This window comes from Emys orbicularis, chromosome 10 (assembly GCF_028017835.1).
Source record: "Emys orbicularis isolate rEmyOrb1 chromosome 10, rEmyOrb1.hap1, whole genome shotgun sequence".
Taxonomy (NCBI): Eukaryota; Metazoa; Chordata; order Testudines; family Emydidae; genus Emys; species Emys orbicularis.
This window is the reverse complement of record NC_088692.1, coordinates 86585473-86600058: the sequence shown is the minus strand read 5'-3', so window position 1 is coordinate 86600058 and position 14586 is coordinate 86585473. Positions and strand designations below refer to the sequence as shown.

At 41.1% G+C, this 14586-nt stretch overlaps 1 protein-coding gene across 1 annotated transcript in view; it reads right to left on the bottom strand.

The window, feature by feature from the left end:
• Positions 1-13100, bottom strand: part of MAP2K5 (mitogen-activated protein kinase kinase 5) — a 196475-nt gene extending 183375 nt beyond the window's left edge. Inside the window, exons 1-3 of the mRNA XM_065412122.1 lie at positions 12966-13100; positions 6920-6968; positions 751-818 (exon numbers count right to left, since the gene is read on the bottom strand). Coding sequence (XP_065268194.1) covers positions 751-818; positions 6920-6968; positions 12966-13100 — 252 coding nt within the window. The remainder of the gene's footprint in view (positions 1-750; positions 819-6919; positions 6969-12965) is intronic.
• Between the last annotated feature and the right edge of the window lie 1486 nt (positions 13101-14586).

Below are 14586 nucleotides of genomic sequence, written 5' to 3'. Positions count from 1 at the left end.
TAAACAGAAAACAAAACCAAAAAAATCTTTTTTGGCAAAAAAGTGGATTTTAGCACTTAATATTCATCTTAAAATAAAAGATCCATAAAACTATTGGTTATTTTCCTGTTCATCCATTTCATTTGAAAGCAACTGTTAAATGGAAATTTTCACTTAAATTTACAATAGGAAAGATAAATTTAGCTAATAATGAGTTAAAATAATTGTGATTCAATAAGTTACTGGTTTTGCTTTTAGTTTTTTTGTACATATAAAAAAACCAGAAATACATCTTTAAATCTTCTGTGCATATTGAGCCTGCAGCTACAATGTAACTCTTCTGTTAGGAGGGGTGAAATAGTCTCCAGATGAAAGTAGATTCTGAAAATTTTTTAGAGCCCAGGGGTTCATTTTTAATGAGCCGTTACTTTAAGTACTGCATAAAAAATACAAGAAACTGATAGTCCATTTAGCCTGCACTATACCTAATGCAAAAGTCATTAAGATGCATTATTCTTAATGTTCATCATATGATCAGTAAGTGTACAACTCTTTTTAAAAATGTCAAGCATGCCCAAAACTCCATGTGATTAAAAAAAAAAAAAAAACCCTAAAAAAACAAAAAAAAACCACCACCTCCACATAATACAGGAATATATTATGATCATTGAAGTTGATTTTTAACACTTCAACACAAGCAGAATAATGGACAAAATTACAGGAAAATTGAAAACCATGAAAAACATTCCCCATTTGTTACAATATACCTACATAGGATAGCATGGCTTTCATTTCTTCATCACTTCTAACAGTAATCCGATCACCGTCCTCATCTTCATCTGATAAAAAAGTATTACATTCATTAAGTGAAAAGCCATTTACAGTTTTTAATAAATCAATTATGCCTGTTTACTCTACCTGAACAACAGAACTTCTACAAACAAATGAAAATAAACTGAACGAGCAAGCCAATTATATAAAAAACCCAGAACCTTGAAATGACTGTTGACATCATCATCGTCTGGGGCCTAGACATGTGATGTGGAAGAAACAAGTGAGGAAAACAAGACCAAGTAGCTGAAGGACTTGAGACGCAAGAGCACAAAAGGAGGACAGCAGATCATTCTCTAACCGCATATACCAAAGTAATCCCAAATGCACATAAACAGAGGCTATAATTACATTTTAAGAGCGGGGACAAGAACAAAGCACTCGAAACTTTGCTCTCTCAATTTACAATGCTAGCAGAACCTCCCTGTGGAATTCCAGTCTATGCACAGTATATTACTCCTTATGCAAATCCATTAAGTCATTCTGGTGACACTGTAAACTCAGAGTGAAGATTGAGTGGTTTCTTAATGGGTCTAGGTCTCCCAAGATGGAATCAAGTTTATTCAGTTTTGTTGAAAGAGAAAACATAATATCAAAAACCTGATCTGTTTTCTTACCGCTGCCTTCTTATTCTAAAATCTTCTGTCTTTACATGAATTCTTTCCTGTCTCATGCTCATCTGCCCCCTGTCTGCTTCTTCCTCCTGATACCTGTCAGGAAGCACAGGTTTCTACCATACCTAATAACAGTAGCTTTACCTTTAAAAAAAATTAAACCAGCACATGATCATTCATTTGTATGTCCATATATACACACACATTAATTTAGACTAGTGCCAAACTTAGTGTGCACGCACGTTCGTGCACAGTACAACTGTGGGAGAAGAGAGTGAGTGGTTCACGAATAGTGCAATGTAATCACACCTTTGTAATAAGAGCTAAGGTACAGACATGCATACACACAGCGCTGCATCCCTTGTGACATAAGGAAAGATGCTGCTGTAGATTTGGAGGCAGAGGAAAGAAGAAGAAGAAGATTCAGAAAGGCTTATGTAAAGCGAGGGATTTTAAAATATATATATTTTAAATTAGGATCTAACATTGGAATAAGTTTTCCAAAGGCATAAGGCAGGATTCGATCTCCATTAACAATTGTGAGGTACTCAGATACTCTTGTGATGCAAGACGCACAAGTAATCAGATAAATTGATCAGAACCCCACTCTCAATCTGTAGCAAAATATAATTTTTTACTGATTTACCTTTTTATTGATTTGTTTCCCATTTTGCCCGCCATGATTTAACATTCCTCTTTCTTTCTGAAGTTTGTACAATTAGGATACAATATTCCTTTAACATTTATGTTTCCCCAGATTTGGAAATTGGATTTTCCTTTTACTACATCAACAGTATGACTCAGGGGTGTGATTCCCCTGCTCATATTTATTTGAGGCAGTACAAGCATAAATAGCAGTATAAATAGTATAGCTGCAGTATTATGGGTGGTGGCAGCAGAGGCACGGCTGAGCTCTGCTGAGTACATACAAACCCACTGGTTTCAGGTGGGTTTATATCATGGGGATGCTGCTATTTATACTCATGCTAGCTCAGTGAGCGCTAGCAAACATATGCGGACACGAGCAAGGGAATTATACACCTAGCTCATAGCATAGATAGAGCCTCAGACACAGTGATCTTTCTAAACTGTTTTCCATAAGACATTTAAATTTTAAGCTCAAAAATGAGGCAGTGTTAAAGGCATGTATATTTGAAGGCTGTGTGTGGGGGGGGGGGGGGGGAGAAATCAACCACACATGTGGTTTTGGGCTGGGATTTTCAAAGAGACCTAGGCACCCAATTCTCATTGGAAGCTGATGGGAGATGGGTGTCTGACTCGCTTAAGTCCCTTTTAAAAAAAAAAAATCACAGCCTTTGCACAAAATATCACACAAAATGTGTGAATATTTCCCTGGATGAAAATGAACCTCTACTCATAATTACACACATTAGTTCAGCAACAGATCTAAATTAGTTGGGCAAAGGAACGTGTTCATTCTTTTTTGAAAATCTAGCAGAAAACTCCAAAGCAATAATGAAAAAGAGCTCAGAGGGGAAGAAGTAACAGTGTAGTAGTACGTAACTGAATATACTTAGAGAGCTAGAGTTTATAAATCTACCAGAGCAGAATCACAAGACACTGGAAAGATGGCTTTGAACGGAGACGTGGCTGGCACAGTTACCTTCTGTAATAGTCTTGAGGATGCATGGAGATTTAACTGGTAAGTTGCCAGGCTGCTAACAATGCTCTCTAGAGTTACCAACCTGTATCGAGTCAAGAACGATGAAAAGATTTGGAAGAGTTAGTGAGTTGAAACGGAATGTTTCCTTGCCTGAAAGCATATAAGAGACAGAAAAGGGAGGAGAGGTTTGTAAAACTACAACTTGGCTGAAAACAAAGTGGTTCTAGCATGAGAATCAGAAACACTGAAGAAAGCTGTCAGAGTAATGATCGCAATGAAAGCACTGTAAGCAGAGAGGGGATCAGAAGTAAAAGTAGATGAGCAAAAAAATGTATTTAAAAGAAAGAGGAAGACCAGAGTTGTTAAACAAGTCAGGCTTAAGAGGGAAAAAAAAAACTCTGACCCTAGAAACATCCAAGGGTGTGTAGCTGATGAACTCTCACAGCCCACTGGAAAAACATCCTCAGATCTCCAGGGTCAGAGAGGATTAGATTCAGATGATATGCAAATAGCTCCAGAGTACTCAGAACTGTGAAAACTCCTTACGGTTGCATGAAGAATACAGGAAAGAGACAAACGTACTGATGAAAGACAGACGAGATTAAAAGAAAGCAAGTCTAAAACAATCAGGGCAATTTTTTCTTAATCAGAGAATATATTTCTCATGTTAAATGAGGAGATTCTTTTGCCATCCTAGCAAAAAATATAACTGGGTATAGCCCCCAAACTGGCTATAGATGATGCACTGATTCAGAGAGAAGAATTCCAAGCTTGTCTACTTGCCTAGAGCACAACAGTATGATTTTCCAGCACATTAGGGAAGCAAAAGTAGAACCAAAAAGCCTATGTACTGGCTGGATTTTGCTAATGTCACTTAAAATGGAGGAAAAAATCCTAGCAAGATACCAAATAGAGTGCAGCAGATGGTAAACAAATATTATGAAGCAATCTTCGCAAAATCTGCAGTGTGTCACAAATACACAAAATGGCAGAGTTTGGATAAAAGGACCATAACAGGCCATATGTTGTTAGTCATTTTATTTGTAGCAAACGTGTAATACAATGATGAAATCCACATAAAGGTCCAATGGTAGAAGCAGCACAGCCTCAGGTAGAGGCTGCAATGAATGACACACTGTAGATAACAATAACTAAACAAACCGTCGAGGAGACTATACGAGCTGGCAAATATCCGTGTCTGGAAAGTAATCAAGCAGGTGAGAATGACATTTATGCCTGTAAAATCTAGGCATTTGATATGGATAGAGTAACCAGGAAATCAAGCATCAAGATACATAACATATTTTAGATGCCAGTTAAATGGCAGGGGAAATAGTTTTGTGAAGATGTAAACGACAGACTAGAGACATGAACTGAAAGCACAGCAGCAGATGTGTATTTCCAGGAAAGTTCTACACATGGTACCATTAATATGGGCTACTGCTCTGATTGCAGGGACTCTCACTGGTGCATGAAGTTCAAACAAAGCTAATGTGTGATATGGGAAATAGGTAACAAAAATCAACAAATCATAAAAGAAATGGTAAGGTCTGGAGCCTGGTTTTGCTCAGGTCCCTATAGCAAGTCCTAGGTTTTACAATGGGGAAGGGTACATGTCCCAGACTCGGGGGAAATGGACGTTTACAAACACCGTTCTTATCCACAGGATATGTTTTTTAGTCGAAAACAAACATGCGGACATAAAAGCAACAAAAGCACTCGAAGGCTCACAAAACAATTATTTCCTTTAATTTTCTATGCCCATGATTATCCCTCAAGCATAACACAACCAAGTACTCTGCGCCTTACCTTCTATCATATATACTCTCTCACTTCCAGCATCAATATACAGCATGCAGATTCACGAACCAGATGCAACATCCCATGGCTCTTTTTGTAGACCCACCTCTACCAGGGCAAACCTTTTGCAGAAAATTGGTGGAACCTTTCCTCTAGCACAGACTCGTGGCACCCATAATAATTAAAATACTAGAAAGGAGCAGTAGAAAGCCTCTCCACTCTTAAATAGACTACTGATATTATTGCCTGAGGCAGAGGAGTTTGACTGCCCTTCACAAATTATTCTTCTTGAAAACAATGCCATAAGAGCCAAAAAAGATCAAAAGACTGCAGAGTTACAAAAAGAAAAAGAAAATAAGCAAGTCGGTATCGGTCCCAAATCTGCATCAATAGAGTAAATGAGCGCTTTGTTACAGACTTCAATTACAGTAGGATCTTGGCCTATTTATAGAACCCTGTGAACTTTTGCAATTTTTTTTTTTTGGAATTTCTTATTACATTTTATCTATTAAAAATGTTTATACTACTTTTTATTACATTTACATTAATAAAATACCTCAAATGACCCCATATAAAAAAAAACATGTCTAAACCATGTAAAAAACACCAGTTTATTTAGACTACACCATTTTATTCAGCATTATTGCATGGCATTAAAAGGTTTTAGGAATTAAAAGCAAGCACAGAACAGTACCCCTTAAATATTCCCTATGCCCTCTTCAGCACCCATGTCTCAGCCTCCCCATTAGTTCAAAGGACCCCTCCCCCCTCCTTTACATATTCCACCAACCCTACTGAAACCAAGGCCCTTGGGGAGAGTGGCAGGTCCTATCCCCAGGTGGTGGGAGGCCCTAGCGGGGATGTTGCAGAGCAAGCTTGCCCTGCACGCACCCTGCAGTGGCAGCGCCTGTCCTGTGGGGCTGAGCCCAGCTCCCCGCTCCAGGTGTTGTGACCTGGAGCACGGGATCATAGTACTGCTCAGGTTTGGCCCAGCCATCCCGCCATCATCATAACAAAGAAAAGAAAAAGGAAGAATGTAGATAAGTTGGCCAACATCTTTAACTTGTAGAGGAAGGAAGGAAAATAAATGACTTGGCATCTCATGAGCATCCTTCTAATGGAAGAAATTGCTTCCTCCTCCCACGGAGCATTCCTTGTTCTTTAGCGCAGTGAAAACGTAGACTCCAGCCCTCCCATTATCACAGAAACCTATTTAAAACAAAACCAAATCTTTCCCTGTTATTGGAGAGGCGTGTGGCCCTCAACACCTGTGCTACAACTGTCAAATCCAGCCTTATGAACATGGGATATCATCTTCCTAGATCCAAAGAAACAACTGATCTCAAGGTAATAGAGGCAGTCACCCCACCACAACAATACATGCACTGTACCTGACTGTCATGTTATGACACTTATCTTCACATGTGAGAAAAGAGATCATCTCCTTATACAAGAGCATAAGTAGGATAAGATCTCAACAATCATTCTTCTTGTCCTGCCTCATCAACCTACTGCGGATGTAGTATGCAGAAAACTCCTTTTCCAGTAGAAACCAACGGTTCCTCCTCCATAATATGGTCAGTCTCCACTGAATTAAAAAGGAAAGGTCCCAAATCTAGTAGAGCCGGGGTTTCAATGCAGCAATTGCTATGCTCCCATGCCTGGTATTATTCTACACTTTGTAGCATATTTCTTTTAAAAGCTGCACTTTGCAGCTCTTTTGTTTTTTAAAGTGAGAATTAAATTTTCAAATTACAATCATAGATCTACAGGTACTTTATACTTTTCATTTAATTCAAGCCATATAATTGCAGTGAGGAGTCAGAGCATGATAAGGTCACGTTGGTAATTAAAGCTATATTGTAGAGATATGCTCACTCAAGATGTAATTAAATAATAAAATATTACTTAGCTCAGTATCATCATTAAACTTGCATTAATGTATAAATATTTAACTGTAACATATAATGAACATAAACATTATTTATTTAAAAAATGACAACTGCATAATGTGAGCAGAGGAGCCCATACCAGACATACTGCAGACAGAAGTTAAATAAGCTGTACTTACATTCAAATGCTGTTGTCGTTGCATCAGGCAAAACCTGTCCAATGACATCCTAAACAATGACATAGGACAGAATAAGCCACATTTCTAACTAGAAGGGCTCAAGACATTTCAGAGTACATTAAACTTAACTGTTCCTCTATTACAGAGAAGAGACTTTAAACCCCTCTCCCCCAAACTTTTAGCGTACGATTCAAAGCAGTTTCAATCAGTCTCTCACTTCCTCCTCCCTATGCCCCCTAGAGGGAAGAATAGTATTCCATTTTGCTTTTTCTTGCAATGTAAAGAGTTTATTTTGTCCTTAGGGTATGAAAAATGCATGTGGAACTCTTCAAGGCAAGTCGTATAAACGGAGGTTTATAAATCATTTCTGTACTTGAGAAGGCGCGCTCTGTCTTTCTACCCCAAACCCTCCCGACTGTTGGGGAGAGAGTGGTCCATTATTTTATAACTTGCTCAGCTTCTGTTTTCTGGTCCTTCTCCCCCACCATAAGTAGCTTTTGTGCCTACCTCTGCAGCCCACATGGATCTGAACAGGGGTGCTGGAATAACTTTTATAATGGGGGTGCTGAGAGCCATTGAACCAAACTGTACACACTGTATATGATGGAAATCACTTGAAGTCAGGGGGTGCAACAGCACCCCCAGCACCAGCATCTATAGATCTGAACAGCAGAAGGGACAATGACTAAAATCTTGTTGATTTCACTCTGCTACTGCACAGGAAAGCTTTGAAGTATAGGGATGCACTAGAGACGCCTGAGGCAAGCTCACCAAAAAGCTCTGGTTTCCATTTGGAAGATTCTCTCTGCAACCATATGAGCTATAAAGTTTTTAGTATTATTATTTTATTTTAATTGAAGTTTAAATCCTGCATAAATACATGAGTGGATTCATAATTGGTCTGAAATAAGAAAAGTACCCTGGTTGTCCAGTAAGAAATGAGGCCAAAGTATCAAAGAAGCGTAAATATTTCTCATCTACACACTGGGCAGCGTGTTTTATTTTAAAAAGTTTTTTTTGCCTTTGCCTGAACTACTTCCACAACAACGATCTTCTGAGGACAGGATCAAACTGTATATACCAGAAGGCCCAGAAATGTAGAATTTCTGTGTATGTTACACATTTCTGTCCCAAATGGTGCATTTTTATGTCTAATATTTTAAACACATTTTCTATGCTATAACTTCTTTTTAAGATCAAAAACTGCAAGAATGTTTTTACCCTGGGTATACCAAAGTTACTCAAAATTCAGTGGAAGATCAATTCATGCAGGCCTTCTAGTCTACATTATGTCATCAGCCAACAGTGAGTTTGCAATATGTCATGTGGGGTATGGCATAAATGCATAGCATGATCTTTCCTTCCTGCTGTCTCATTTCTCATGTCATGCAAGCTTTTCACTGACAATGTCACAAACTGGTCAGGAATAAATAAATAAAGCTATTTATTGCAAATAAATTTTATGCACCTTGGAGTGCTCAGCATCTCACATTATTGGACCCTCAGTGATCACTGTCCCATTATTTTTCTTTTTTCCCTCTGAATAAAACTAAGAAATGAAATATGAGATGCAATATTAAAATGGGATAATTAATATAATGAAAAAGCAGCAAATATAACAGTAAAGAGTCAACTGGGCCAAATTATAGATATAGAATTATTTCTTGCTCTTTTTATCTGAGATGTGTTAAAATAAATTACCTTTATATACTACAGTTTAAATAACAGACAGAGAATGTGCAACACAGATGACAATGATTCCGTGGAAACTTTGCACAGTCAAAAAAAGAATCACAAAAATGTAGGCAACACAAAGCTCAGTATAGTGTTAAGAGAATTCTTTGTGTTTAATAATTTCTAGAGACCGGTAGATGTTCTATAGAACACTTAAGAAGATATAATCCCTGTCTGCAAGAGTTTACAGTCTAACTGTATACATTCAGTACAAAGAACTAAGGTCTTGTCTACACACAAAACTTACACTGGTTTAACTAAAATTGGTTTTTAAAAAGAGATACTTAAACCCTGCAAATCCCTGCACAGACACATTTCAATTGAGCCAATATAAAAATTTATTTTAGTTAAACCATCACAAGCTTTGGGTGTCGACCAGCAGCATATATGTGAGGAGAGGACATGTGGGCTATGAGAAAGGACCATATTTGAGGGCTCAAAGAACTCCAACTCAGGCTCTAAACTCCCAAAATTATGATTTACCATCACTCTCAGGTTACTAGCCTGCTTTATATTTTCACCTTAAAGTTCACATTTTACATTACGATTTGAAAAAAAACCAAAAAACTGAAAAATCTAAATCCATTAATTTAAGATCTGTAAAAGTGGAGTAGACCACAAATCTGTCTCACAGTGAATTACTGGTAAGGTACCTTTACTCTGCTCAGTGTCCCACCTTGCTATTAAGTCAATGCACCAGGTGAAACACTGAACTTTAAAACATGAATTCATAAAATTAATCTGGGGTTAAGAACATAATCTTTTCACCTGATGTATAGGAACTCTAACATTTTGGAGCTCTCTCACTGACCCAAACTCACGATATCCTAACTTTCAGCAGGCTACCATAAGTGATGTTAGAATGGAGAATCCCCACAACTCACAAACGATAAAATCCTATAAATCTTGCAGACAAATGTTCAAGCAAATCAGTGTATAGAACAACTGGTGTTTTATCCAACAAAACATAAGGCCATTAACTACGAAAAGAAAAGTCAGATGGTGGTAGACTAAACAAGAAAACGGTCAAAACTGTTCTGTGGAGGACTGTAAAACTATTTGTATCTGTAGGAAAGAAAACTGAACGTTTAAAACCTATTGCTTGTAGCAGGGTTTGCCTGGCTGTTAGATACCAGCGGCCTTATTCTCCTCACACTTAAACCAGCTTTTACACCAGTGTAATTCTATGGAATTCACATCAGTGTAAGTGACAGAAGTATAAGACCCCGCTCCTCCAGGTGTTCAGACTCCATGGTGATGGGACAGCATGTGAATCTAGACAGATTAATGAAAAAAAATCAGGGCACTGTAATCCACTTAGTAGTGAAAAATCTTTAAATAAATCTGTTTACTGATAACTTCAAAGTCTGCAAAACTGATATACACAGAAAATCACTTGAAGTGGTGTTCCAAACAGTAGCACTTAGGTCCCAATTCATCAAGGTGCTTAAGCATGAGTCTAATTTTTTAAACATGTGAGTAGTCCCAATTCTGTGGGACTACTTAGTGCTGAAAGATAGGTACATACTTAAGTACCGTTCTGAATTAAGGCCTTAATGATTATTTAATTTTTTAAACAAACATATCTGTACCATTCAGCTAATTATCAGTTCTCTTCCAAGATGCAATTCTTAAGAAGGAATATAACAACTGAATATTAAACTTAACAGGGGCGTAGATTAGTGTGTAGAACAGCACACTAGGCATTAGGACTCAGATTTTTAAAGATATTAAGGTGTTGCTGCACTCAGCATTGCAATGCCAAACTGATTTAGGAGCTTAAATCTCATTTGCAAAAAGGGATTTAGGTACTAAGGAGACAGCTTTGGATTTCAAAGAGTAAAGATGTTAAATTTAGGGGAAAATCACTTTATTTCAAAAAATAAAGATCCTGCAGCATCCTGTGTTAAATAACCTGATATACTGTGTTCTGATTTGTGTTTCTACAAATTTTTAACCTCCTTAGGGTATGAACCTAGTCTCAATCTGTTTTGTACCATACCCAGCACATTCACAATGCACATTAAATTAATAGTTTTCTGATTTTCAGGGATGCTGCGCATCTGCGGCTCCTGCTTACTTCATCTGGAGTTTTGCATGCTCAGCACCTCCGAGAAAGAGATCCTATAAATGTTATTGTTGTTACTATTCAAGGTGTCCACCTGACCACTTAATTTCAGCTCATTAAGGGCTTGTCTACACACAAAAGTTGTACCACTTTAATAATACTGGTATAGCTAAAGCGATATAACCTCCATAGTGCGAACATAATTATACTGTTATAAAAGTGCTTACATAACTTATTCCAATATGAGAAGGTGAATAAGTGATACAGATCAAAGGCATCTTTATACTTGTAAAACTGTATCCATTCTAGGGCTTTTTCTGGTATAAATATTTTGGTTAAAAAAAAAAATCATACCCCTAAAAGTAAAGTTATATCTGTGTTGACTAATATATGCCAACTAGCATATAAATATATATAATTAATAATATGTATTGTCTGCACCATCTATCTATCTATATCTATATCTGAGTATGCATTAAGCACCGATACTGGTAAGCACAAATACTGTAACAGTGACATAGCCTAAAACTTATGCTAAGTTTCCCATAGCATCTTGCATTTGCTGAAGTAAGCATTTGGCACAAGCAGATAGGAAACTTGTCAAAATCAAGATACATTTGTTCTATGTCTTAGTACAAGCTAGTGAAGTACCTTCACAGACCAGTACCTGAAATAGTAGTATCCAAAACAAAAATAAGAAAGGAACAGAACAAGAAGTTAGGGACCTGGAACAAACTGATAGGCTGGATTTTAGTGACATGTAAAGAAATGTGTAACTTGTAAAATCATATAAATAATACCAGCTGAAATGTGTAACTTGGGGAGCACACCTTCTGCGTAAGGTGAATGTAACACCGTTGCACGGAAATGCTCTTTGGAACTGGTATCGTATAGAATCTTTTTCCTGTACCATATTAATAAACCTGACAGACACTGATTATTTGGACTCTTGAGTATTTTTCATAATGAAATAACAAACCAAAGTGTGATCAAGCAATTGACTATACAATTTATCAACAATCAGTAAAACTTCCAAGTGTCAGGGCCTCAGAAAGCCCTGCCCTGGAAAATACCTATCCCTCCCCACTTAGCTTCAACAGTGTGTCTGTTTACAAACTGGTTTAAGTTACAATAATTTGACTGAAGAGACATTTAAAGTTACTGTAAATATTGTTGGATGCAGTGTTGTTGTAGCCATGTCAGGCCCAGGATATTAGAGAGACAAAGGGGGTGTGATACTATAAATATTGTCTAATTAATCAGTGTTTCCATCTGTCACATCCCATGTGTCCTGAGTAAGGCAGCTTCCAGATCAATGTTCCTCCAACTGAGACCGAAAATCACTTTACATTAATAAAGAATCTTTTAGCTACTGCACCCAACTTCATCACCCTAATTTTCCTACGGTCAGTCAGGGGAAGGATAGAGAATCTGCATCCACAGTGCAATCCTGCTTTCTGATGCTAAGGGACATTTATGCTTTAGTGCAGTGGGTTTCAACCTTATTTCATTTGCAGACCCCTAAAAAATTTCAAATGGTGATGTGGACCCCTTTGGAAATCTTAGCCATAGTTTGCGGACCCCCAGGGGTCGTGGACCACAGGTTGAAAACCACTGCTTTAGAGCCCTGGAGGAAGAGAAGGGCATAAACAACTCCGGGATGCCACTCCAAGTTGAGCATCCCCATGAGAGGAGAGACAGGAGGGAACTTTGGAACCTGGCCTAGGCACCCCAGGAGGGCTTGGGGAGAAGCCGGGCACCCCGGGGGGGGGAGGAAGAAGCCGGGCACCCCGGGGGAGTAGGGGAAGGGAAGCCGGGCACCCCGGGGGAGGAGAAGAGGAAAGGGAAGCCGGGCACCCCAGGGTAGGAGGAGAGGGAAGGGAAGCCGGGCACCCCGGGGGAGGGGGCAGGAGGGAAAGGGAAGCCCGGCATCCCGGGGGGGGGGGGGGGAGAGGGGAAAGGGAAGCCCGGCATCCCGAGGGGAAAGGGAAGCCAGGCACGCCGGGGGGGGGGGGGGGAGAGGAGGAAGAAGCCGGGCACCCCGGGGGGGGGGGAAGAGGAAGGGAAAGAAGCCGGGCACCCTGGGGGAGTAGGGGAAGGGAAAGAAGCCGGGCACCCCGAGAGAGGAGAAGAGGAAAGGGAAGCCGGGCACCCCGGGGGGATAGGGGAAGGGAAGCCGGGCACCCCGGGGCGAGAGGAGAGGAGAGGGAGGGAAGCCGGGCACCCCTAAGGAGGCGGACTCACCAGCACGTCCCTGAAGAGCAGCTGCGGCGCGGGGTGGACGGTCCAGTCCACGGCGCCGCCGTCCGGGATGGTGATGCGGATGACGAGCGGCGGACTCTCCATGGCGCGGGGCGGGCCGCAGCCGGGTACGAGCATCCCCCCGCGGCGCCTCACATGCTGGGGGCCCGCAGCCCGGCCCGGGAGCGGCACTCGCCGGGGTCGATGCGCCGCTGGCCGGAGCTGCTGCTACCGCCTCCCCTCCCCGAGCGGCTGCCCGGCCTGCCCCGGAACCAAACCGTGGGAGCCGGAAAAGCGGGGAGGCGGCACCAGGCTGGGGAGGGGCGGCCCAGAGCCCCCTCCCCACTGCGCCCCCTCGGCCCCGGGCGGCCCAGAGCCCCCTCCCCATTGCGCCCCTCAGCCCGGGGGCGGCCCAGAGCCCCCTCCCCATTGCGCCCCTCAGCCCCGGGGCGGCCAGACCCGGACCCCCTCCCCCTCTAGTGCACCCCTCTGCCCAGGGGCTGCTAGACCCGGAATCTTCTCCGCCTGCGCCCCAGGGACACCCCGCACCCCAGGGCTCCGCAGCCCCTGAGTCCCGCGTCCCCCTTCCCGCACCCCGATGGCTCCTTCAGATCCTGATTCTCCTTCCCCTGTACCCCACAGACATCCCGTTGGACCCCAAGGGCTGCCCCGACCCTGGGTCCCCGCCTCACCCCGAGACCCACCCTGCCCCACATGGTCCCATTCCCCCAGGCCCAGCACCCCAAACGCAGACATTGCTGCACAGGTGTCTTTTGTCTGGTGGCTTCCTCCTTCACAGCCCCACATGTGAGTCCTTGATCTTTGTCCTCACTAGTTCAGAGTTTAGTTAGAACATTCCCAAAGGTTTTCTTGTCCCCAGTATTGCAAAACTCAAATGGTCAGGGGTCACGCATCAGCCCCCAAAATCATGAGATATTTGTAAAAAGGTGTATGGGTGGTTAACCCATCTGCTTTTTAAACTCCCCATGCCCATCCACAGAGTTTGTGTGACAATTACAATGTTGTCAACTCCTACACATTTATAGTGAGTAAGGCAATTTTTTGCTCCCTGCTGCCTGAACTCTCACTAGTCCAAACACATAGTAAGAGACAGTTATAATCTAGAACAAAGCACACTAGTGAGTTTGTGACATAGGAACTGGGACTCCACTACGGTGACCAGATGTCCCGATTTTATAGGGACAGTCCTGATTTTTGGGTCTTTTTCTTATATAGGCTCCTATTACCCCCCACCCCGTCCCGATTTTTCACATTTGCTGTCTGATCACCCTAGACTCCACTCACTTATCTCATATAGGAGGTATCTATCTTCCATGAGTTAGGAACAATTATTAATTCCATATGAGCTGAGCTCAGGATTCAAACTGGTAACCTGCAAGTAAAAGGCAAGATAGCTCATCAGCAATAACCTGAGGCATCTAGTCAGCACAACCTCTAACATTACATCTTGGAGGGTGAAACTTGCTTTGTGGAAAGATAAATTTATTAAATCAAGTTCTGACCATTTTGAAGCTACATAGGCAAGATCATCCCTCTTTGCATGCACCGGTATATTTTCCCCACAATCACATTCTCAGGATATGGCTACACTGCAAAAAAAAGT